This window comes from Eupeodes corollae, chromosome 2 (assembly GCF_945859685.1).
Source record: "Eupeodes corollae chromosome 2, idEupCoro1.1, whole genome shotgun sequence".
Taxonomy (NCBI): Eukaryota; Metazoa; Arthropoda; class Insecta; order Diptera; family Syrphidae; genus Eupeodes; species Eupeodes corollae.
In genome coordinates, this window is record NC_079148.1 from 13,561,328 (window position 1) to 13,585,223 (window position 23,896).

Genomic DNA, 23,896 nt, shown 5'->3' on the forward strand with positions numbered 1-23,896 from the left:
CATCGATGTAATGGTTTGAAAAAGTTGGTGTCATCAGCTTAAATTGAGATATTGGAATATTTACAAAGCTACCAATCCAATATCGTTTATGGTGAGGATAAATTGAGAGGACTTAAGCCGCTACCTTTGGGTACCCCAGAGGTAGCAAGACAACAACAACAACAGCTTATTGGAACAGGTGCAAGTTCTCTTAACGCTTTGATGCCTACGAAGTGGCTGCATGTTTCAAAGTTTCATCCTGAAACTCTTCCGGAGGATTTAGTCAAACATGTCTCCGAAAATTCTAAAATACCTGCTAATGTGTTCAAGTGCTATAAGCTTATTAAAAAAGGTTCTCAAGTATCTGATTTAAAATTTGTTAATTTCAAATTAAGGGTCCCTGCAGACTGTTTTAAACAATTATTGAGTGATGCAGATATATGGCCTAGATCTGTTAAAGTAAAGCAATTTATAAACTTGTCAAAAAACGAAATTTCTCGCCAATCGCCCAGTTTAACATAACATTGGACGCCGTTTATGTTGCTGAATTATCTTTAAACAAAGTTCAAATTCCAAACTACGCTGTCCCTGCCGATGATGTAATTGCTGCTGCTGGTGTTGTTCCTGTTAACATTGTTCCTGATGATGCTGTTTCACCTGATTATCAAAGAACGCTAAGTAAAAGTATAGATAGTTTATCTTATTATTACCAAAATGTTGGTGGGCTAAGAACAAGACTAGATCATATTTTACTGATATAATAATTTTAACTGAAACTTGGTTATCTGATAATCACTTAACAACTGAATGTTTTTCAAATCATTATACTGTTTTTAGAAAAGAGAGATGTTATTTTAAGACATGCATGGAAAGAGGTGGTGGTGTACTAATTGCGGTCCGTGCCACTTTGGCATGTAGGCAAATTGAATTGGAATCAAACTCCACTATTTCTGACCTTGATATTGATCAGCTTATTGTAAGTGTTAAAATGGGTGAATCCGAATTATTTGTATTAGTAAGCTATATTCCTCCAAAGAGCGATTTGGATTATTATAATATTCATTTAAATAACTCAAAATCCATTTTAGAAAATTTAAAATATTCACAACATGTATTATTTACAGGAGATTTTAATCTTAGTCATATTGAATGGATATTTGACACCGAGGACAAATGTTTAGTTCCTTTTAACGTTTCATCTGAAATAGAATGTGTAGTTATAGACTTTTTTGGTCAATATAATTTAATCCAAATCAATTCTCATTATAACGTTCTTAATCGAATTCTTGATTTGATTTTTGTTGATAATGATTTTCTTATTTGTCTTGAAATATTCATTTCTATCATTATTTAAAAAAGGTATCTAACGACCAAAATATTTTTTATGATTTTCGAAAAGCTAATTATGACGGTATGGTTGATTATCTTTTGTCTTTTTCGTGGGATAACGTTTTTTGTTCATCTGAATTAGATAGCGTGTATTCTTGTTTTTTAAGTGTTTTGATGGGGGCAGTTGACGAATTTGTACCTAAAAAGCTTTCTAAAAATAATACTTTCCCTATCTGGTATAATAAAAGGTTGACCAATCTTAAAAACAGAAAAAATAAGGCATACAAATTGTATAAATCTGACAAAAATAATTCTGAACTGCGTTTAAACTATCTAAATTGTCAACGAGAATTCGATTGTCTCAATAAATTCTTATATCGTAATTACTTGTTTTCTGTCGAAAGTGACCTCAAATTAAATACCAAGCGTTTTTGGAATTTCATAAACTCAAAGCGTAAATCTAATGGATTTCCTAGTAGTATGAAGTATCAGGATACAATCACAAGTGATATACCTACAATTTGTAATTTATTTGCTGACTATTTCCAATCAGTTTACTCTTCAGATACTCCCCCTATCCAGAGGTTACCTTATATAAGTCGGTTCTTTAGTTTTTAGTCCATTTGAAATTAAAGAGGTTTTATCTAAATTGGATATTAATAAGAGTGAAGGACCTGATGGGATTCCTGCTATTTTGTTAAGGAAATGTTGTATTGCATTAGCTCAACCACTTTCGTGGATTTTTAATCTTTCATTAGCCAAAGGGCTATTCTTGGATTGCTGGAAGGTTTCTTATTTATCACCAATTTTTAAATCGGGCTCAAAACAGGATATCACCAATTATAGACCCATATGTAAAATTTCTTGTATTCCAAAAGTATTTGAAAAACTTGTCTGTAATAAGTTGACTAAGCTATTTCATAATCATATTTTAATTTTTCAACATGGGTTTGTAGCAGGGACATCATCGGCAACAAACTTAGCATTATTAAGCAATAACATCATAACAAATATGGAAAATGGTTTCCAAACTGATGTTATTTTTACTGATTTTGCTAAGGCATTTGACAGAGTCAACCACCAAATCTTGTTAAATAAATTAACTTCTCTAGGTATTAACTCTTTTCTATTAATATGGGTTGAGTCATATTTAGCTGGTAGAGTTCAAATAGTAAAAGTTGGTAATTCGCTCTCAAAATTTGTTTCTGTTCCATCTGGTGTTCCGCAAGGAAGCCATTTGGGTCCATTACTTTTTTTGTTATTTGTAAACGATATACCTGATCTATTTCAAAATTCAAACTGCCTTCTTTTCGCAGATGACCTCAAACTATACCGTAAGATTTCTTGTCAAACTGATTGTTTTCTTCTTTTGGAAGATCTGTCGAAGCTTGACAATTGGTGTAAGCAAAATCACCTTCTCTTAAATGTTTCCAAGTGTCAAGTTTTGTCGTGTTTCCGAAATTCTAATCCTATAGTGTTTGACTATAATATCAACTACACAAATTTAGAACGTGTAACTAGGAAGAAAGATCTAGGGGTAATTCTAGATACAAATCTTTCTTTTTTACCGCATTATGATTTTATTATAAACAAAGCAAATCAAATGCTTGGTTTTCTTAAAAGAAACACAAAAGAATTCTCAGATTCATATACTTTAAAATCCCTTTACAATTCTCTAGTAAGATCAGTTCTTGAATATTGTAGCATTGTTTGGAACCCTTATTATAATAATTCAATTGACAGAATTGAAAAAGTTCAAAAGAATTTTACAAGATATGCGTTTTATAAGCTTAATTGGCGGATTGCAAGGCCTTCTTATTATAGTAGGTGTTTATTGTTTGGTATGCATTCTCTTTATGATAGTCGGGTTTATTTTTCAGTTATGTTTATGAGAGATATAGTTACATTTCATATAAATTGCCCTCCTTTATTAACATTAGTTAATTGTGTTAACGTACCCTCTAGAACTACACGCTATCGGTTTCAATTTTATGAGCAGTTTCATCGCACAAATTATGGCCGTAATGAACCAATCACGCGTTGCACTAGAGAAGTGAATTTAATTTGCAATAGGATTGATTTTAATATTGATGTTTCGAGAGATTTATTTAAAAAATATTTGTTAAACAATATTAAACTGTAATTTCCTAATAAATTTAAAGAATTGATCTTTTTTTTTCATAAACTTATATTTATTAATTGTAAAATTACGAATAATAATGTATAACTTATAGTAATATTTATTTAATTTATTTATTTTTATAAGCATACAGCCCCCAACAATTGTATTATTTAGTATCTAGTCTATAAAGATTGTAATCTGATTGATGAAATAAAACTAAAACTAAAACTAAAACTAAAACTAAGAAAAAGATATGAGAGGGTTCATCTGAGGCGAATATTGTAAAAGTGACAAACGATTCGAAGGGATGCCGAGAGCAAAGAAAAAGTGACCGATAGCTTATTTCTATTATTTCGAAGTGAAAGTTAAAAAAAAGAATATACACTGCATCAAAAAATTGCACGTACATCTGACTGTTTAGTGAAAAAATGCACATACTTTATCAAAAATACTTATTATATATTTATTTTTTCATTAATTATTTTCTTTATTATGATAGAAGTAAAAACAAAATAAAATTCAGTTACATAGACTTCATAGGAATAAAAAAACAATAACAAAAAGGGAAGAAACTAAAATTAACATCAAAAAATTGCATATACACTTTAAAGTTTATTAGTTAATTGCTTCGTTTAGTACCTAGTATGGTAACCTTTTGCCTTAATAACATTCTTTAAACGGTTTTGCATGGACAGGACTAGTTTTGAAGTCACTTCCGGTGGAATTTTGTTCCATTCTTCATTTAAAACGGCTTTCAGTTGATTTTTGTTTCTTATTTCCGATTGTCGGATTTTCTTTTCCAAATAATCCCAAAGATGTTCGATGGGATTTAGATCTGGGGATTGAGGAGGATGAGGCAACTGCGATTTCACATTATACAACAGCCATTCTTTCACAAGCCTTGAGGAATGCTTAGGGTCGTTGTCTTGTACTAATGCAAATTCCTCGCTTAAGCCCATTTTATTAGCGCTGGCTTTTAAGTTATCTTTTAGTATTTGCAGATAAACCATTTTATCCATCGTTGACTCAACAAATACTAAATTTCCCACCCCGCTAGCCCACATCGCTCCCCAGACCATGACATTTCCGCCTCCATGTTTCACTGTTGGCTGCATATTTTTTGTCTCCAAGGCCGTGTTTGGTTGCCGCCACACAAACCTTCTTCCATCCGACCCAAAAATGTTGAACTTACTTTCGTCAAGGAATATCACGTTTTTCCAGAAATCATCCGGCTTCGAAACATACGCATTTGCATAGTCCAAACGCTTTTGCACGTTTGTCTTCGAAATATAAGGCTTTTTTCTTATTGCACGTCCTTGATAATCCTTTGAATGCAATACGTTCCGGACTGTTTGTGGGTTTAGTGATATTCCATGACTTACTGTGATTTCTGCAGCTATCTTAGGAGCACTTATTTTTGGGTCAACCTTCACCATTCGTACGATTTTGCGTTCCATTTTGTCATTTAAAATTTTTTTTCCACCTCTTCCTCGGGCCATTTCGAAGCTTTTGTTTTTTTCATAATTTTTTATCACGCATTGAATAGTTGATTTTGATCTCTTAACAATGGATGATATTTCAGAATAACTTTTTCCATCCTTTTTAAGATCCACAATTTGTTTTTTTATTTCAATAGGAACTTTTTTATGTGATGATTCCATAACTAAAAAAAAATTTTAAAACGCAAAAAAAAAAACACTTTTAGCCAGATCAATTAAACATAACAGACTGAGTAGGAGATTCAATCTCATGATCGTACGAGTTTTTGGCTTGGAAAAGAACCGTTATTTCATTTTTGTAGAAAAAAACAACAGTGTACGTACATTTGTTTGGTGTACGTGCAATTTTTTTATACTTATAGAAACATATGTTTATAAAAAAAAAAGTTATAAGAAGAAAGGTCGAAATTTGTGTTACCAATTAATACTGTACTTACATCTAAGTATCATTTTTTGTTCAAAATAAAGTCAATCGGTACGTGGATTAGGTTATAAGTACATTAAATGTAATAATTTATTTGAATTTGATTGATGTACGTGCAATTTTTTGATGCAGTGTAGCTGCCCATTCTAAGGAAAACAAAATATAACAACGCGGTTTAAATTCGCCACCATCATTTTGATTGGAGTGGGCCACAAGGAGGCACAATGATTTGTGGATGGACGAAACAAAGATAAATTTGGAAGTGATGGCAAAAAGAAGGCTTAATTTAAAAGAACTGAATCCCAAATACATCCAGAAAACGGTCAAAAATGGTGGCGTTGGACCAATACATTTGATTGAGGGAAAAATGGATCTAAATATGAAGGTGAATATCATGAATATCTCAAATGTGTTCTACAGCAGGACAACGACCCTAACCATACATCCAAATATGCTCAAAAGCATTTAAAGGACCAAAAAATCAGCGTATTGGAGTGGCCATCCTGATTGCCTGACTTAAATCCCATAAAACATTTTGGTGAGATTTAAAATGTGCGGTTGGGAAACATTTAACAAAAAATAAAGCCGAACTGTGGAGGATGGTTCATCAGGAGTGGTAAAATATTTCAATTGACAGATGCCACCGATTATTTTACTCAATGTCCAACAGATGTCACACTTTAATTAAATCAAAGGGCCAGGCTACCAGATACTAAAATAATTTTATAATAGCTTTGCATTTAATTTAATTTCTTAAAATCTTTGTATCTATTTTAATGTCAACGAAATTTGCTCCTATTTTATACAATTATGCATTTAAAATATTAGGGGAATTAACGATCTAGTGCATTTAGTCTGGGAATTGCATTTGAGTGTAAATACATATTATATGCACAACATAGTGAACGCCCGAAAAGCAAATAAAAAAGCAAGATTTTCTTGCAACGATTTTTGACAGTTGTGAGAACAGCTGATTATTGTTATTGTTATTGTTATTTTTATTTTTATGTGAAATTCAAAAGTTTATTTTGGTTTTAATATGACGAGGAAAACTGAAAAAAAAAAACAAATTTATTGATTCGCTTATAGAAGAAGCTGCTGCTACAATTATTGATGAAGGTAATTCAATTATTCTTGTACATAATTTCGGCAATTCGTCAATATTTATTTTAATTAGATCAGTCATGTTGATTATTTAAATATCAGCTGATTTATTGCTGTCAAAACAGTGTTGCTCATGAGTGTGCATTTGTATACTTTAGGGTTTCAAGAAGTAAATTTGCAATACCAAAGCATGTGCATATTCATATATTTTGTTAGTGTAGAGCATCTGTATGCACAAAAAATATGTACATGCACTGATGCGAGACCATTTACATCCGACCGTGAATTTCCCTATTGTATGTTATAATTTTATTACAAATAATGGGTAATTTTAGTTCGGAAGAAAAAAAATCGTTTTTAAATCAATAAAAATTTAATTTTTAAAAATCTGTTTGGTGTTTCTATTTTAATGTCCATATCTGTAAGTATTTCTCAGTAAGAATTGTCTACCGCAAAATTTACTGATTGGTTAGGTTAGGTTAGGTTAGGTTATAGTGGCTGTCCAAGATGGAAACGGACACACTTAGGCCAGTTTAATGACCCATTGTGATACCACATGGATCTTTAGGCTTCCTCCTAAGCTCAATGGAACCAGCTTGAGTCCCTTACGAAACGTGAGAGGCTGAATATACTGATATGATTGAAATCGTTTAGATCGTTAAAGAAGAATTCTCCTAGGTAATTCTTGCGTTTTCGAGCTAGAGCAGAGAAGATGAAGAACCGTTTCTTCCACTCTCTCTTTCTTCGAAACAAATTTTATGAAAATAATTTAAAGCATTACTCAAGTTACAAAAATTTGAAATGTTTTTGACAACAAACCACTTTTTAGTGAATGCCGTTAACTTACTAACAAATCTTTACCTACACAACTTAACTGCATAAGCTTTATGGCCCATATGTACCCCCCTCTTGATCGTCCATTGGTCAAAATTTGATGGATTTGTGCAATGTTTTTGGAATAGGGCTGAATGTCGTCCAAGGAGGGGGGAGGTCATGACCCCTACGACCTCCCTTTCTGATCCGCCATTGGCTGGAGACGACATCGGTCCGCACTTTTTCGAAAATGATGTTGGAAAGGCAACCACCATCAACGGCGATGGCTATAGGTGTGATATAGACACCAAATAAATATAATTTCAACAGGATGGCTCTAAGTGCAACATACCTCAAGGCACAATCGATTTTCTGCAAGAGCGTATCATGTCAAGGTGTTCCCGCGCAAAGCCAACATGAATTGCCCAATAAGATCGTGTGACTACACCAATTTCGACTTTTTCTTGTGGGGCTTTCTTGAGTTGCAGAAATATGGGAAGAACCCGCAAACCACCGTTTCCTTCAAAAACAACACAATCGGTGCCATCAGTCAGATTCAGACTAACTTATACGCCAGTCATCGAAAATTCTTTCTAGATCTTTCGAACGCGAGCTACCCATCGAAGACATATAATGCCATTGATAGGGCTTTCAAATTAAGATAAAACCTTATTGATAACTTATATACAACTTGTTTTATTCAATTTTAAATTCAACCCGCCTTAAATGAAAAGCTTATGCTATAGTAAAAGAGAAGTGACCAGCCTTTATTTTCATATTTTTTGCCTTTGGTCACTTTATCAAGAACTGACAAAGCCCATACCTACCTCCAATTTACTTTGTCCAACTATTTCCGAAATCTTGACGAAATTTCGTGTCTGTAGTTTCTAACTTCTAATTCCTTGACATTGATCTCATTTCAACTAAGATATAAAGTCACTTAAGTAAGTCTTACATCTTTTGTTTAGATTCAATAATTAAAAAGCCTTTAAAATTTTAGATACTTGTACTTGAAGTCTTTATTTGATAAGAAAACTTATTTTTTATTATTATTAATTAAACAATTATTTTGTATATAAAGTAATAAATTTAATTTTTTGTATAATATTCATGTTTTTTTTTAACATTTTTAATTTGATTTTATAATAAAAATAATATAAAATGCACTCCTCTGTTATACCCAACAAAACAATTTTTATATATATTTATGAAAATAAGTCAAAAGATTATACGAGATTTATATGAATTTAAGTGTTTTATATGAAGCATACAATGCCATGTACATTGTTATGAAGAATGCCACAAAGAAGACAATTGCTCTTGTCGGTTGTGGAACTGGCCCAAAGGCATAAACCAATGTATGGATGATTCTAGCAGCTGCCAAAATTCTAAAAAGCCACATTGCCAACGTTGCACTTGGATCAACGCAAACATAAATTAGACCCATTGTCAAGAAGGGTAAAATGTTTTCCATGTCATTGCGATGAGCTCTAAAATACAAAAAAATAAATATGATTAATTTTAAATTAATGGTTTTTGATTAAACATTTTATTTTATATATTTATATAGAGGTACTGACCTACGAACACGGTCGACATGAGGATCATTTGGTTGGACCAATTCCTTGCGAGTGAATGCTTCATCTTCAGGGCTGATGAAAACCTTAAATGAGAAGAATAAATTTTATTTAAAGAATGTTTTGAAAAATCATACAACTTTGCATTTCCGTTTCTAAGGACTGTTTTTTTTTTTTTAAATTGTGATTTCATTACCTTTCTTCGAATAAAGGAAGGGACAAGGGCCAATATCTGCAACACGATATGACAATGGATTTTGAATTTTCTATTTTTAATGTTTCAACTGATTTTAAAAATTTAATAGATACCCATCCAAAAAAGATCAATGTTTTTAAGATTAATGAAAAGCAAAATCTGTATGAGTTTCTAAAAATCAAACTACTTTTTACTTCTTAAATGTTAGAAATGAAGAAGATAGAAAAAGGACACTTGAAGAAATTGAAATAAAAAGGACTACAGATTTAATCTTGCAAATTTTGAAAATATGAAGGTTACGTGTACACCATGAAAAAAAATAAGTTCTAAACTACACAACTAAAAGAAGTTTACAGAAAAAAAAGTTCCACATACGCCCCAGTGAACATTCTTCAAATACAGAACTTAAAGCAGGCTATAAAGTAAAAATAAAGCTATCAAAGATAATAAAACTTAAAGTTAATCATAATATTGAATAAGACCGCAAACTACATTTTTTATTAATACTATGATTAGATTATATGAACCTTTAAACTGAGCCAAATGCACATAAAATTAGTGCAAAATTACGTCATACATATTACTGCAGCTTAGTTTTTTTTTTAATTTGTTCAAGGCTGATTGGTATCATCAATTTCAATGCTTGCTATAAATAATTTAAAAAAAATGAATTAACTAAACAGATACAGCGTTGTGCGCATCACTGACATACAATGACATCTCATTAACGTGTTTTTTAGAAAGATTTAAACAAATGATTAAATATGAGCTATTGTATCATTAAAACATTCCACTTGTTATGGAATATAAAATAAAAATTCATCCACATATTTTTGCTAAAAATACCAAACAATCTGGAAATTAGTGATATTTCATATATTAGTAATGTGCTTTCCAATAACAAGTTTCATTTTGAAAAGACTGATATTTGGACAGCTGTCACTTTTGAAGATATTATTTTTTGACATGTGGAGTAACCAACTTATTTTTTTATCACATACTATTGTAAAAATAGTAGGCAAATTAGACAAATAATTGCCTTACTTTCAAAAAATTCCATAAAACAAATTTGGGGGTCGGAAATAGATTCCGGAATCAATACAGGGCTTGTAAAGGTCAAAGTTGTTAAGAGGATTTACAAAACAAAATTGCATGTACCAAGGAAAAAGTCTAACGCCCAATTTCTTTACAAAGTTATAAATTCCCTTTAGAAGTCGATCTAGTGAATCTCAGTTTAACGTTAGAACTTAGTTTTTAAAATATTTGGAACTCGGACATTTCTTCACTTTTCTAGAACTCGATCTAAAATCATCATCGAGTTCTAAGCGCTTAGAATTTGTTATTTTTAGAACATAGTTTTAAAATGATTTTGAAACTTTTGAATAACCCGGCAGAATATTTTGACAGACGTTTCCGTTTTTATATTTTTAAATTCAAAATACCAAATAAATATTTCTGTTGCGCCTATTTTCTTTTCTGGTATGTATGCCTATTTTTATGCATATTATAGTGAATTTGTTGTGCATTTATCAATAATATTCTTAGATAATATGGACAAGGACAATACGAAATTAAGAAAACGAGAAAGCGGTAATGATGGTGATTTGCCCGCCAGAAAAAAACACAGAGGCGACAACTGGACTCAAGAGGACAGGAACTTGCTGTGTAATTTGTTGGTAAAATTTATTGAAAAAGGAATTCTGAACAAAGAGACTGATGGCGCAACTAACGGCATCAAAAAAAAAAGTGGAGCGTAATTCGCTCACATTTCAATACAGACCCAAAGGTGCGTTATAATTTCATTTCCTGATCAGTTTTAACGTAGCATTTTCGTTCAGATACAGACCCAAAGAGAAGTTCCTGAAAATTGAAATGACCGGCAAAGTACTTCAAATGAAAAATTATTACGGTCATTTGTTCACAGTGTTGGAATCTTTTGATTCTGTTGCAACGCCAACAGATTTCGACCAAATGCCTCCAATTGTTGCTGACAGCAGTAAAATTTTACTTCCGCAAGTGAAGAAACAAGTACAGACGATTGCCAAAATCTGCGTGAAAAAACGCCGAAATCTCAAACCGTCAACTCTTCACCGATAGCTGATATGTGTGCAGCTTTGTCCACCAAAGCCGTGGGTACGACAACGGTACCGCAGCCGTGTGACAACACCAATGTAGGACAAGACAAGGACAAAGGACAAGAAAAATATCAATTTTTCCCAACAAACGGTCAACGTCGTGGTCCGATACGAAATCAAAAAGGTAGCTTACATTCAGTTACTGTGGCGGAAATGCGTCAGAAAATGCAACGAAAAAAACTGCAATCTGCAACTTATGCATTGCAGGAATTAAAAAAATCTCGCAATTTTGCAGATGGAGTTGCGATCGAAAAAAAATCCAACGTATTGGGAGTTGGTGACATCATAACATTTTTTAAGGCAACCACCAATGCAAGTGATGATACAAGGAACTGCTGTGATGAGCTTTCAGTGCTGCTCGACTTATCACCTCAAAGTGACTCAGTTGTCAGCGAAGCATTGAGAAACGTGTGATCATGCGCATGCCGTAGGCCAATACGGGGAAACGACGTTTTAGTACTCCGTATTGACGTTCAACTACATTACGTGTTCGGATGATGCGGAATTGGTAAACTTGCATCCGTTATCCGGGATGTTTGCCGTGTAAGGGGTTGCCAAATAGCTGGTATTTGTATACCCAGAATCACCAACAAGAATATATTGTCCATACTGAAAAATCGTTTGATCATGAACTGACTCTGCCCAACGTGTGACTACATTCAAAACCTTTAAATTGGCAGATGAAATGGTTTGCACATTTAGCGAAAACCAACCTTTCCGATTTCGAAAAACCTCACTCTAAACAAATATTGATTGAAGAAATGACGTAGAACTCAAATGAGTTCTAAAATTTCACTAAATCGAGTTTTAAGGGCTAGAATTTTGTCAAGAAATCGGGCGTAAGTCTTCTTACTGTCGTCTTAACATAATTAATTTTGAACCGTAAGAACTAATTGACTTATGTATCTGATTCTCATACATGATTTTATAGATAGTTGTATTGTCTGCATATTGTTTTGTAAAAAAACATAACACGACTTACAATATGTACATAGCTACAATGGTTTATTTTTAAAACCCAAATATATTATTTGAGAAATTTGTCACGAATTTCGTTTTGCTCCAGTCCAAAAAAAAAGGAATTTTAAGGGAGTATTAAGGACGTTTAAATAAAACTCTCTAGTTTCCACCAAAATTTAACTTTGTCAGAAGTTTTTCGAAGAAATAATATAATTTTCCTAGGCTCAAAACCCATTTACTGCCCTTTACCCGCTTGAGTACAGAAAATTGAATTAAAGTTATCCTTCTTCAATTTTGTTTTGATGAAATTTAATTTTTTCTTGTTTGTTGAAGTGTTTTTAACAGTTGTAAACAAACTGTCAGATGATTCCGAAAATGACTTGTTATCATTTTAAAGAGATATTGCTCGATATTATCTTAGAAGATATAAGGCTCTTCAACCTTCGACACCAAAACCGCTGCTTTATCTGAAGGGCACCATTTTTTCAAAGAGAATTGAAAAGCCTTTTAGATGAAGAGTATACCACAGGCGAATCAGATGGGTTTGTGAGTTCTGTGACATAGTTCTTTGTGTCGAAAACGAATGCTGTAAGAAATGTCCATTGTTCCTGCTTGCGCACAGTTTAAAACCCACACTTTACTACTTTTTTTAAATTAAAAAAAAATATATTTTTGTATTCTTTTGACACTGTTTTATATCAAAATTTTAATAAGATGATTTTGGAAAAACATTATGTGAATTTTTCAAGCAAAAGCACCATTTAAAAATAAGAGTTGGAAAATAATGATTACTAAATCAAAAGTAGACAAACAAAACTTTTGCAAAATATGAATTTATTTTTGAAAGAAAACATAAAAGCACATTTTTAAGTTCATACTTTTTTTTTAAATTATTTGTTCATAAGAAAAAAAAATTAAGTTTTGGATTTGTCTGGTTCTTGTTTTTGGTAAAAATCAATTTAGGGCTTTGGTTTTTATCATCATATTCTGAGCTTTTAGCTTTTTGTAGCGTTTGCTGGGACATGAGACTATTAAAAGAGGGCATATCCGCTGGAGGAACATATTTTTTTGCCATAGTCATCACATCCTCTTACTTTTTCGGGTTTAAGGGAAGGCTGTTCATGTATTTTCGGTTTGAATGCCTACACGGTTTGGTTTCATTTCGATCTCGTAAAGATTATGGAAGCTGAGGTACTTGTGATATTTCCTTCTTTGGCATAATAAAATCTTCAATATTTTGAAATGGTGCATTTAATCTTATCTTTGTTTGTCACTGTTTTTTTTTTTTGTAGAACGGACCTAAGCTGCCCTTGTAATCAAATGGGTTGGCTAAGAAAGACCGCAGATTAAAATCTTGTTCACAAAATCTCGCAGCGTAAAATCTTGGTTTTTAGAATCTCGCAATCATAAAATCTCGCTTCTGCAAATCCTGCAATTTTAAAATCTCGCAGACTAAAATCCCGAAATTTGAAATCTCAAATCTCAAAAATTTCAAATTTCAGGATTATAGTTTATCGAAATCTATAACTTTCCTAGTCTTGCGAATATATTAAGCTACCTATTTGAATTGTACAGTTTTTTTATTTAATTTGGTTAAAAAAATGTTTGTTTTTTCTAATAAAAAAACATTATCGTTTAATTTTCTGGTAAATAAATGCAAAAAAAATAGTTTAATTGCTGTATAAACATTAATCACTGGTTGACTTTTTCTAATGTGCGAGATTTTGCTCTGCGGGATTTTGTAATACGAGATTTTCAGAAAAAATGAGTGATTTTGTGTTTCGAGATTTTGAAAATGCGAGATTTGAAAATAAGTTATTTTGGGAATGCGAGATTTTGTTATGCGAAATTTTTTCAAATTTGAGAGATTTCGTTAAAAGTGATTTGGGTCTGCGGTCAAAGGTAGTGCTCCCTAATCAAATATATCCTGATTGGATATAAATCTTTTAAATTTAAATCTATTCCAACATTTTTCCGCTAAGTTTTGCCAGTCTTTGGTAAATTAAGACGTTCTACTCGTCTCTTTTGTTTTTCAAAAAAAAAAGGGTAAGAAACTATGACTCGGTTCTGGTAAGTGATGTACAATGACGGAGATATTTGTGCGCTTTACACGAGCATATAAGTATTGGACGAGAGTATTGTTTTTATTTTGAGCACCGCAGTTATCGTGATATTGAAAAATCTGAATTAAATTCACTCATTTTCAATGCTTAATCAAACGAAATCACAACTCACAGTGAAGGCCAAAAACACTCTATATAAAGATATAAATCCTTCGTACGTATCACTCTCCAAAACCCATTTGTTTACATTGTTGTAATATGGACGAATTCAACGAGAAAAATTGACCTGTTTTCACGCATACATAGAATGACTTCGTAAGTTTTTGGGGCAAATTTCATATATTAGAGGAGAAATTGCACGCACACTAAGACTAAGTTTATGAGTGATTTCCGGTTTAGCTTGTAGGCAAACCAAGATGTCTACCGAGGATTTATATCTTCATAAAGAGTGTTTTTGGTGAAGGCAACAACTGTTCCATTTAAATAAACTAAACGAAAAACGCAGGGCACACTCAAACATTAAAAGAACCGTTTAACTGTCTATGAAAAGCTTTTTTAGTACGGGGAAAAAACAATACAGCTCCAGGAGTTGTCTTATTCTTGCCCCATTCAAAAGACAAAGTTAACTCTATAACTGGGTTTCTCTTACGCAGAGTCGAGATAGATGACTTTTTATTACACAGAACGACGCGATTTTTTCGTTTTAAATAACATCTGCACTTAAACCCCTTTATCGGAGTTATCTGGTTGTTGAACTGGGTGCTTCAATTGCAAGTAATTAATAACTGATCTTTTTTTCATAACAATTACACGTAGTTCGAACTGAGAATCTGTAAATTTAATTACTTATAATTGTAATTGAAAAATTAATTAATTAATTTTAATTACTTGTAATAGTAATTGAAAAAAAATCCAATTAATAATTACATGTCATTCAAAATTACAATGATTTTTTCAAGTTCTTGAGGAAAAATAATTTGAACTTAAAGCAACACACACGAAATAATTTAGATTTAATTTTAAATTAATTTGTATTATCGCGTAAAATGTAATTACGGAAAATATTATTTAATTACATTTGTGTAAAATGATTACTGGAAAAAGCAATCATTACTTTTGTATATTTAATTATATTGTTGTAATTCTAACGCAAGGCTTTTCAATTACACGCAATTAATAATTAAAATTCTTCAATTAGATTTGAAATATAATGGAAAGCGTGCATGGGTTTCCGATTACAAGTAATTGGAATTGAATTTTGTTGTGATTATTTTTTCTATGACATAATTACTCGTAAAAATAAACATTCTCATATAAAATAAATATAAACAAAGTTTAAACCATTTAAAGTCGTTAAATTGTAGATATTGAACTTAGAAAAAAACGAGTTTCATATTATAAATTATATGTATGATGTTTCTAATTCTTTGATTTCTATGGCCTTGAACCTTCAAAACAAGTTTGCCTGGTTGAAAAAAGAAGAACTATTATTTAAATGATTTATTGTTCTTAACAATTCCTATGATGATATTTACATATACATGCTTTTATATACATTATATACATACATATGTATATAACCTTGAAACTATATTTTAAAAGAATGCACATGTTTCTTTCTAAATACCTAAGTGTTTTATTTTTGATAAGGCTTATAGATTTTTTAGGGAACTATTTCTATCTAAGTTTGTATGAAGGAATTTTAAGGAATTCAATTAAAACCTCTCTTGTCATCGTCATGGTCATGTCATGTGAAAAAATTCTTAAAAATATAAGCTTTATTTACATAGTGCATTCCTTAACTCATACATCATACCCTTTATCACGCCTTAACATGAATCCAAATTTTATTTACATTCAAAAGAAAAAACACTCTCCTTCTTTTGTTTATAGGCTTGTCACGTAAAATATGAAACATAATCCAGAACAGAAGTTATTATATTGTTTACTAACAAAAACAAAGAAAGAAATAAAATCAACACCACTGCGATGACGTGATGAACAAATTTTATAATTTCTGAAAAATTCCGTTGAATGAAATTAGAATGTTTTTAATTTATGTAAAAAAAAATATCTCAGATACAAATAAATCCGTAAAGATACAAATATACGTACATATGTAAATAGATATGCGTGAAGCTAATTACACATCTTATAAGACCTTGATTTCCAGTAAATTCCACATATTGCAGTGGATTAAACATTTGAATTACCAATATAAAATTAATTTATTGAGGTACATACAGTTGCGGTCAAAAAAATAGCACCGTACAATATTATCAACTTTAATCAATTTCAAAGAACTGAAAGAGTCTTGTATACATAAATGTTTGCTTTTTTGTAAAATCGCCGTTTATTATTATAAATTTTTGTTCGAAATGTAAACTAGCCTTAATGTTCAACATCATCGATTCATGTTCGAATAGTAGAACGTCATCAACATGCGTTTGACGTTTGGGACAAAGAGTATTCCTTCTTTTTTTGTCCTTTAAGCCAGAGTAGACTTGGCAATTGATAAAAATATAAAATTAAATTAAAAGAGAGGCTGGGATGCGACCCACACTGATTACTTCCCATCCCGTCTGTCGATTTGTCTTGCTTAAAAGTTTGTCTATATGTACTCGTATCAATTTTTACCAAATTTGCGTACTATTTTTTGTAGGTTTTATTTTTTATGAAAAAACGGACTGTTAAAATTACTGAATATCGGAAACAATATTTTCTGTGAAATAAAAAAAGGTTGAAGACAATATTTTTAATTTTTGAAAAACTATTTAAGTCGTAAGTATTTTTAACAAGTTTTAGTATTGTTTTTTTTTTAGAGTTTTATATTTTGTACAAAAACTGTCAATTCGAATTTTTTAAAAATTTTAATAAATGTTGAAAACAATATTTCTCATAAGATAAAATTAGTTTTAAGCCAATATTTAAAATTTTTGAAGAGATATTTGAGTCGGAAATCAATTTTTACCAACTTTTATATATTTTTTTTAGGTTTTTATTTTTTGTAAAAAAACTGTCAATTCGATTTTTCTCAACATTTTTCAGAATGTTAAAATCGATATTTCTTATAAGATTAAATAAGTTTGAAGCCTCAATTTCAAGGTTCTGAAAAGATATTTGAATCGATATTCAATTTTTACCAACTTGAAGTAATGTTTTTTTTAGATTTTTATTTTTTATAAAAAAACTGTCAATTAAATTTTTTCAAAATTTTATCAGATGTCAAAAACATTATTCTTCGTTGCACAAAATCGTTTTAGAGATGAAATCATATTTCAGTAGTAAAAATTTTGAGGTGACAATTTTTTTTTTCAGTTTTTTTGATTTATAAAAAAACCGTTACATTGATTTTTTTTTTCAAAAAATATACCTGTTTGGTATCACGTTACAATATATTATATACAATTTAATTCAAGTCTCTAGCGTTTTTGGTTCGTAAGATATTTAGGGTTAACCAAAATGGTAAAAAAGCCACCTACGCAATTTTGTTGAGAGCCCTTTCTGCATCTTTCTGCCTTATGCCTTACAAAATTTATTTGAAGTCGAGGTCAACAAAATACTTCTTATAAAGGACTAAGTTGTCTTTACTTCGAATCTCGCCTTGAATACTTTTTATAACAACCAGTTTTCAAAACATGCAACTTTAAAAATTATAAAGACAAACAAAAACGTGTGTATAACTTCGAATTTCGAAAACCCGTATGCCAAATTGTATAAAATTTTAATCTACAAACGTTTTTGGTAATAGTTTTTTTCGGGATTCGAGAAAGTTTCGTATTAACATGGAATCCTTTATAGAACTGAATAGTGAATATCTCAAAAACCTTACGTAATAGAGTAATTTTGAGGTCAGATTTAAATTCAGGCTATTCAAACCCAAGAACAAAACTCTGCCGACTAGTTACTTCAACTAAGTTGCAGATACTGTCTATGTTTCATTTCCACTGCATCATTTCAATAATCTTCATATTCATATTATATATGTCTCCTTGAAGTTGATTACAACTAAAAAAATGTTTGTGATTGTGATTAAGTCATTAATATATAAAATAAACAATGAGGGACCTAAATGACTTCCTTGTGGAACATCAGAGCTGATGCGAAATTGAGCAGAATGTTCATTTCTAAATATAACATTATAACTTCCATATTGTTTAAATAAGACAAAATACTCATTAAAACAGTCCTAAGGCCTTAAGTTTATGAGTTAAACTTTTGTAGTACATTTTATCAGAGGCCTTACTAAAATCTGTAAAAAAAACACTTCTTAAAATAAATAAATTAGGTGGCGCGACAATCCGTATAGAACCAAGGCTTGTGACTTACAATTCTCAAACATTCCTGTGTGCGAGCAATTGCAGGGATGGAGGGGACCTACAGTTTATATACAGAATCCGAACGGCTAATTTGAGAAAGAACTTTTTCGTGACAGGAATTACTCTTGGAGAATTTGTGAATTCGTCGCAAGAGCCAGTGCCCGTGAATAAAACTTCTTAGGTGGCACAGGCAGGGATCGAACAAAAGACATATCGGATGACAGTCCAGCGCACTAACCATCATGCCACGGGTACTACACTGTCTACTTGTTTCCTTTTTTCAAAGGCTTTAAGACAAAATTAAGTAAATTGAAAAAGGTTTGTAACAGTTGGGACGCTAGTATTGCGATTGAGTTTCTAGAGGCTTATTTTCTAGAGCATGATCTGATAAAATAACGGTAAAAATGATGAGGCAAGAAACTTTACGACGGTGTTCAAGAGACGTAAATGTTTCGACGATGATATCATCACCAATCAATTTGAATGCTCTATAATCAATGCTGTTAAAGAGACTTAAGTAATTTGCAGGAGCACCAGCCCAGAGATGGGAGTTATAATCAAGCTTTGGAAGTACATAAGTCTTAAAAACATCAGTAAGATCAAAGAAAAAAAAAGGTTCTTGTCAGAGTTGTTGTTATTACTTAATAAGGAGGGATCATATTCAGAACCGGAGGAATGTATTTGATTCACAGTTTGAAGCTGGTTTTCAGTGGTATTTTGGTTCGCGGCACCAGAGTATGATGCATCATTTGGTTCCAAGAGATCGTTTACAAGTACCTCCGCAGAGCTTTTAAGTAAATCATTGGTGTTTGATTTATTGAGTTCGAGGGGAACATTTACTGATTCACCACCGATATGGGAGAGAATATCACGCATAGAACTAATTTCTCTTTTTAAATCACTGATACAATTTGAAAGATCCGTAAAGCGGTTTAAAAAGGTTGAGAAATTTAAATGAGAACAAGTGTTACATTGCCATGAAAGATTTTTTGATTTTGATAAAATATTTGATTCTTCCACGGTAATTCCAACACAATCCTTATGAAAATATTGACCACAAATTGACCTGCAAACAACCATGTCAGATCTTTTAAGTTTGTCATTGCATTTAGAACAAGTTTTAGACATTTTGAGAAATAGAACTATGAACTTTAGAAGAAAAGAAACAAAAAAAACACCGTCGACAGAACAATGAACTTAGTCACAGCGTATACAGGCGACGAATTGTATTTTAACACGCATTCTATTTTCCGGACACGCTCAAGCCAGTTGAAGTGAGTCGAAATGGATTTTGTAATCTTGAAATAAAAGTTATATCTTCAATAAAGAAATATTATACCACATGTGATACAAATATGAAATGCTGAGAAAGAAAATTTGTTGTGTATTTGAACGAACTACTTGAATGCTCAACCATTTCTTTCGAGAAGTTAGTTTTACGGTATATCATAATTTTTAGATGAGTTCTAGCTAACGTTATGAGCTGTCTAAAGGCCCAACTATAAAGGCCCAACTATAATAGGCATAAGCTAGCATATGCGCGCATAAGTAAACGTGCGTGGAGTCTAGCTCAGTTTCGTTCAATTTTTCTCAGTTTCGTTAACTTAAATCTGACATGTAGATACGTGAGCAAAATTGTATTATGGCTATGTAGTAATTTCACAAACTTAAGTGAATTTTCGTTGGGTTTTTGACACAAGTTTATGTTTGCTTGCCTATTAAGGCCCAACTATAATTGGCATAAGCTAACATAAGCTTGTGTCAAAAACCCAACGAAAATTCACTTAAGTTTGTGAAATTACTGCATGGCCATGTCAAAAACCCAACGAAAACTCTCACTTAAGCGACTGGGATCGCTCTTGCTTAAGTTAACGAAACTGAGTAAAATTGAACGAAATCGAGCTAGACTCCATTACTTATTCGCGCATATGCTAGCTTATGCCTATTATAGTTGGGCCTTAAGGATGAAGCTATGACAGGTGATGAATCATGCGAAAATGTTTTTGTGGGCAGTATGAACGCCTTCCTGCTTCCGTTCGGATTTGAGAATTAATTCAAACTATGTTTTTAAGTGTTTCTAAATGTTGATGAAGGTGTAACAAATTCATTTTTAATTTGGAAATTTGCGTTAAAATTCTCCTATGGGTATGTTTTATATTAAAGGAACTTATTAACTTAATACAAATACGCAAGGGGTATCAACCTAGTTTAATGATTTAGCTTAATAATTGGGAAATAAAAAGGGGAAAATTGATTTACGGAAAAACTACTAATATATACATTTTTTGCTTTTCACTTAACACTTAAAACTGCTTAGATAATTTTATATTTAAAAGGCTAGAAAGCCTTAGACTAACTACAGAGAGCTCAAGAAATATAATTCATTTCATGTGTTTCAAATTTCGAGGTGATCTAGCGTATGCACACTAAAAACAAATTTATCCCACAAACAATTGGATCATTTAAAAAATATCGAGTTAAACTTCAGTGCTTCTTTTTTTGACCCCAACTGTACGTATTCAGACATAAAACAGACTTTTCAACTTGAAATACAAAATGAAAAACAAAAACAAAATAAATGTATTCCACTAAATATTGTGAATAAGATTCTCGTTTAAGAGCTTCGAATTCAAATTCCTATTATCGGCCGCCGCCGATTTAAATGTCGACAGGCCATCAGGAAGTTGTTTTGTCTAATTTTATTCCAATTTCAATTTAAATTTAAATTTTATCAAAAAAAAAAAAAACAACTTTGTTTTCTGTTGTTTGAGATTTTATATCTACTTTAGCCTTCCTTTTGTTTTCAACTTCACAAAAAATAAACCAACAAAATTATTTATAGATAAAAAAAAAGTGATTCACTTTCACTGACGGACGGATGTTATAAGAAATGCAAAAGTTAAATTTTCACTTTCCTTAACTCACAAAATGAAAATGCAGCTACGTCTTTATACTACTTTAAGTGTTCAAAGTTCCAACCTTCACCTCACCTTACCCCACTCAATAAGGTATAAAACATTTATAATTTGACTTAGGTCAAGATATAAGACACACTTAACTTTGTAACGAACTTTCTCACCTTAAATCTGAATCTCTGTAAAGCTGTTAACAAGCTCATCAGGAGCATTTTTATCACCAAAATACTGGCCCAATAGATGTAAGACCCGAAAACCGGGTTATTCAAAGTAAGTAACATCGACATTGAATTAGAAGTAGTAACTGTAATATTCATTTTTCTATTGGTTTTTAAAATTCCGGTACAGTCTCAAATTAAAATTGCAAAATCTTCTCGAATTTTCTTCGAATATGAAAATTATTAAAAGACGTATGGTTGTGTTGTTGCGCGTCAGAGTCAGACGAATACACTTTGACGAATGCGAACGGAGCCGAACTGAATTGTAGAAGAGCGTCTGCAAAATATTTCAAATCCAAATCCAAAGCCAAACAACAAAACGATGAGAGTTCCTTTCCTCAAAATTCCAAATGATTTTCTTAGAGTTTAGAGCTTGCGAATATCTCGACTCTCAGCGCGTCTCGTCTCTTAATAAAACAATTTGTAGACCGGTTTAGTTAGTAGCTATGTTTTGTAAGCTTCATAGATACTTTTGTTTTGTAGCTTGGTATGTTATTATTATTGTTGTTGTTATTTTTGTTTTTGTTGTTATTTCTGCACAAAAATAAAACACATTCACATCATCGCATCGCATCGCATAGAAGAAGATAGAAATTAACATAGAAGAGGGTTGGCATTTTAATTTATGCATTAAAGGGAGACGGGGAGTAGGGAAAAAAGGGCTAGTGGGTTAGCCTTAGCTAACCTCAGCTACAAGCTTCTAGCTCTTTCTAGGTTTGGCTTTACAGTCGTTTCAGCTCTTCATGCTTTAATAATTTACAGCGTGAGCGAAAACACATGGGGGGAAAAAATAGAACAAAACACATTTGAATAGGACGGCTAATGAGTGAAGTGCTGGAGTAACACACAATGGAGTTTTTTGTCTTGCCGTGTGTATAGTTTATAGCTTTATATTATTAACTTAGCTACAATATATCAGATTGCCTATAACAGGGCCGGTTTGGTACCCCTGTTTCATTAAGTGTTCAACAACTTTAAATGTTCAAAATTGTCAACTTGTTGAACTATTAAAAAATTGATTTTTGTGTATTCTGTGGTACTATTATTATTTACCTATGTGGAGCACCAATTTTTCAGTGGATCTGAATCTCTAAGAAGGTGTAGAAATACACCTCCACCAAATCCTATAATGTGACCAAGCAGAGGGTGCTTTACTTTGGTAAAAAAAGTTGATCATATTTTTCAAAATTTATTGGACTTATTTCACTTTGTCGAAGTGCTGGTTAAGTAAGGCTGATGGGCTCTCGATTGATGATGTTATCGCCACCCTTAGGTCAATGTAGATCCATTGTGATACCCTGAAGTATTCAACTTCCCAAAAGAGTGATTAAACCTATGATATCGATTATGGGTTGTCTTGTTCTAACCATTTAGCGGCTTTGGTGAAGCCTAATAAGATGGAACATTTTCAAGTTCTTCAAGATTACTGAAGAAGTGTCTGCCAAAGAATTTGGCAGAGTGCTGGACAATGGATAAAGAAGTAGACTGTGACTTCTTGGTCTTTCTCACCAATGCATCCTCTGCACATGTCATTGGTAGAAAGGTGCATTTTTTGTATAGTAACACTGCAGGTTTTGAGCTGTTATCATGCTAACGAGCAAAAGTAGGGACTTTTTGTCTAGGTGCATAATCGAGTGGGATATTGCTTTGTCGAAATCGGGCTATAGTTTCCTGGACGCGACGCTGGTTAACTTCCCATAGGAAGTTATTGTAATGGGTCCGATTTTTCAAATTGAAAATTTTGACATTTCTTGACGTTTCAAGGTCCCTAGAGTCGAAATAAAAGATTTTTAGAATGATGTCTGTGCGTGCGTATGTACGTACGTTCGTACGTCCGTACGTCCGTTCGCGACGTTTTTTTGTCCTCCATAGCTCAAGAACCAGAAGAGATATCAACTTCAAATAAATTTTGTTATTCAGATAATAAGGCAGAAAGATGAGAAAGAGCTCTCAAGAAAATTGCGTGGGTTTGAAAACAAGGTGAACATTTTGGTTAACCCTAAATATCTTTTCGAACCAAAAACGCTAGAGACTTGAATTCAATTTTATATTGTATGTTGTAACGTGATATCAAAGAAGTATATTTTTTGAAAAAATCCATGTAACGGTTTTTTTATAAATAAAAAAAAACTGAAAAAAAATGTGTCACCTCCAAAATTTTACGACTAAAATATGATTTCATCTCCAAAACAATTATGTGCAACGAAGAATAATGTTTTTGACATCTGATAAAATTTTGAGAA

At 31.8% G+C, this 23,896-nt stretch overlaps 1 protein-coding gene across 1 annotated transcript; it reads right to left on the reverse strand.

Annotated features, from left to right (window-relative positions):
- Positions 1 to 8,440: 8,440 nt before the first annotated feature.
- LOC129947323 (microsomal glutathione S-transferase 1-like) lies at positions 8,441 to 22,061 on the reverse strand. Its single transcript, XM_056057844.1, has 3 exons — positions 21,600 to 22,061; positions 8,851 to 8,933; positions 8,441 to 8,760 (listed from the first exon to the last, which is right to left on the reverse strand). Exons 1-3 carry the CDS (start codon positions 21,750 to 21,752, stop codon positions 8,508 to 8,510), a joined length of 489 nt encoding a protein of 162 aa, XP_055913819.1. The 5' UTR covers positions 21,753 to 22,061; the 3' UTR covers positions 8,441 to 8,507.
- Between the last annotated feature and the right edge of the window lie 1,835 nt (positions 22,062 to 23,896).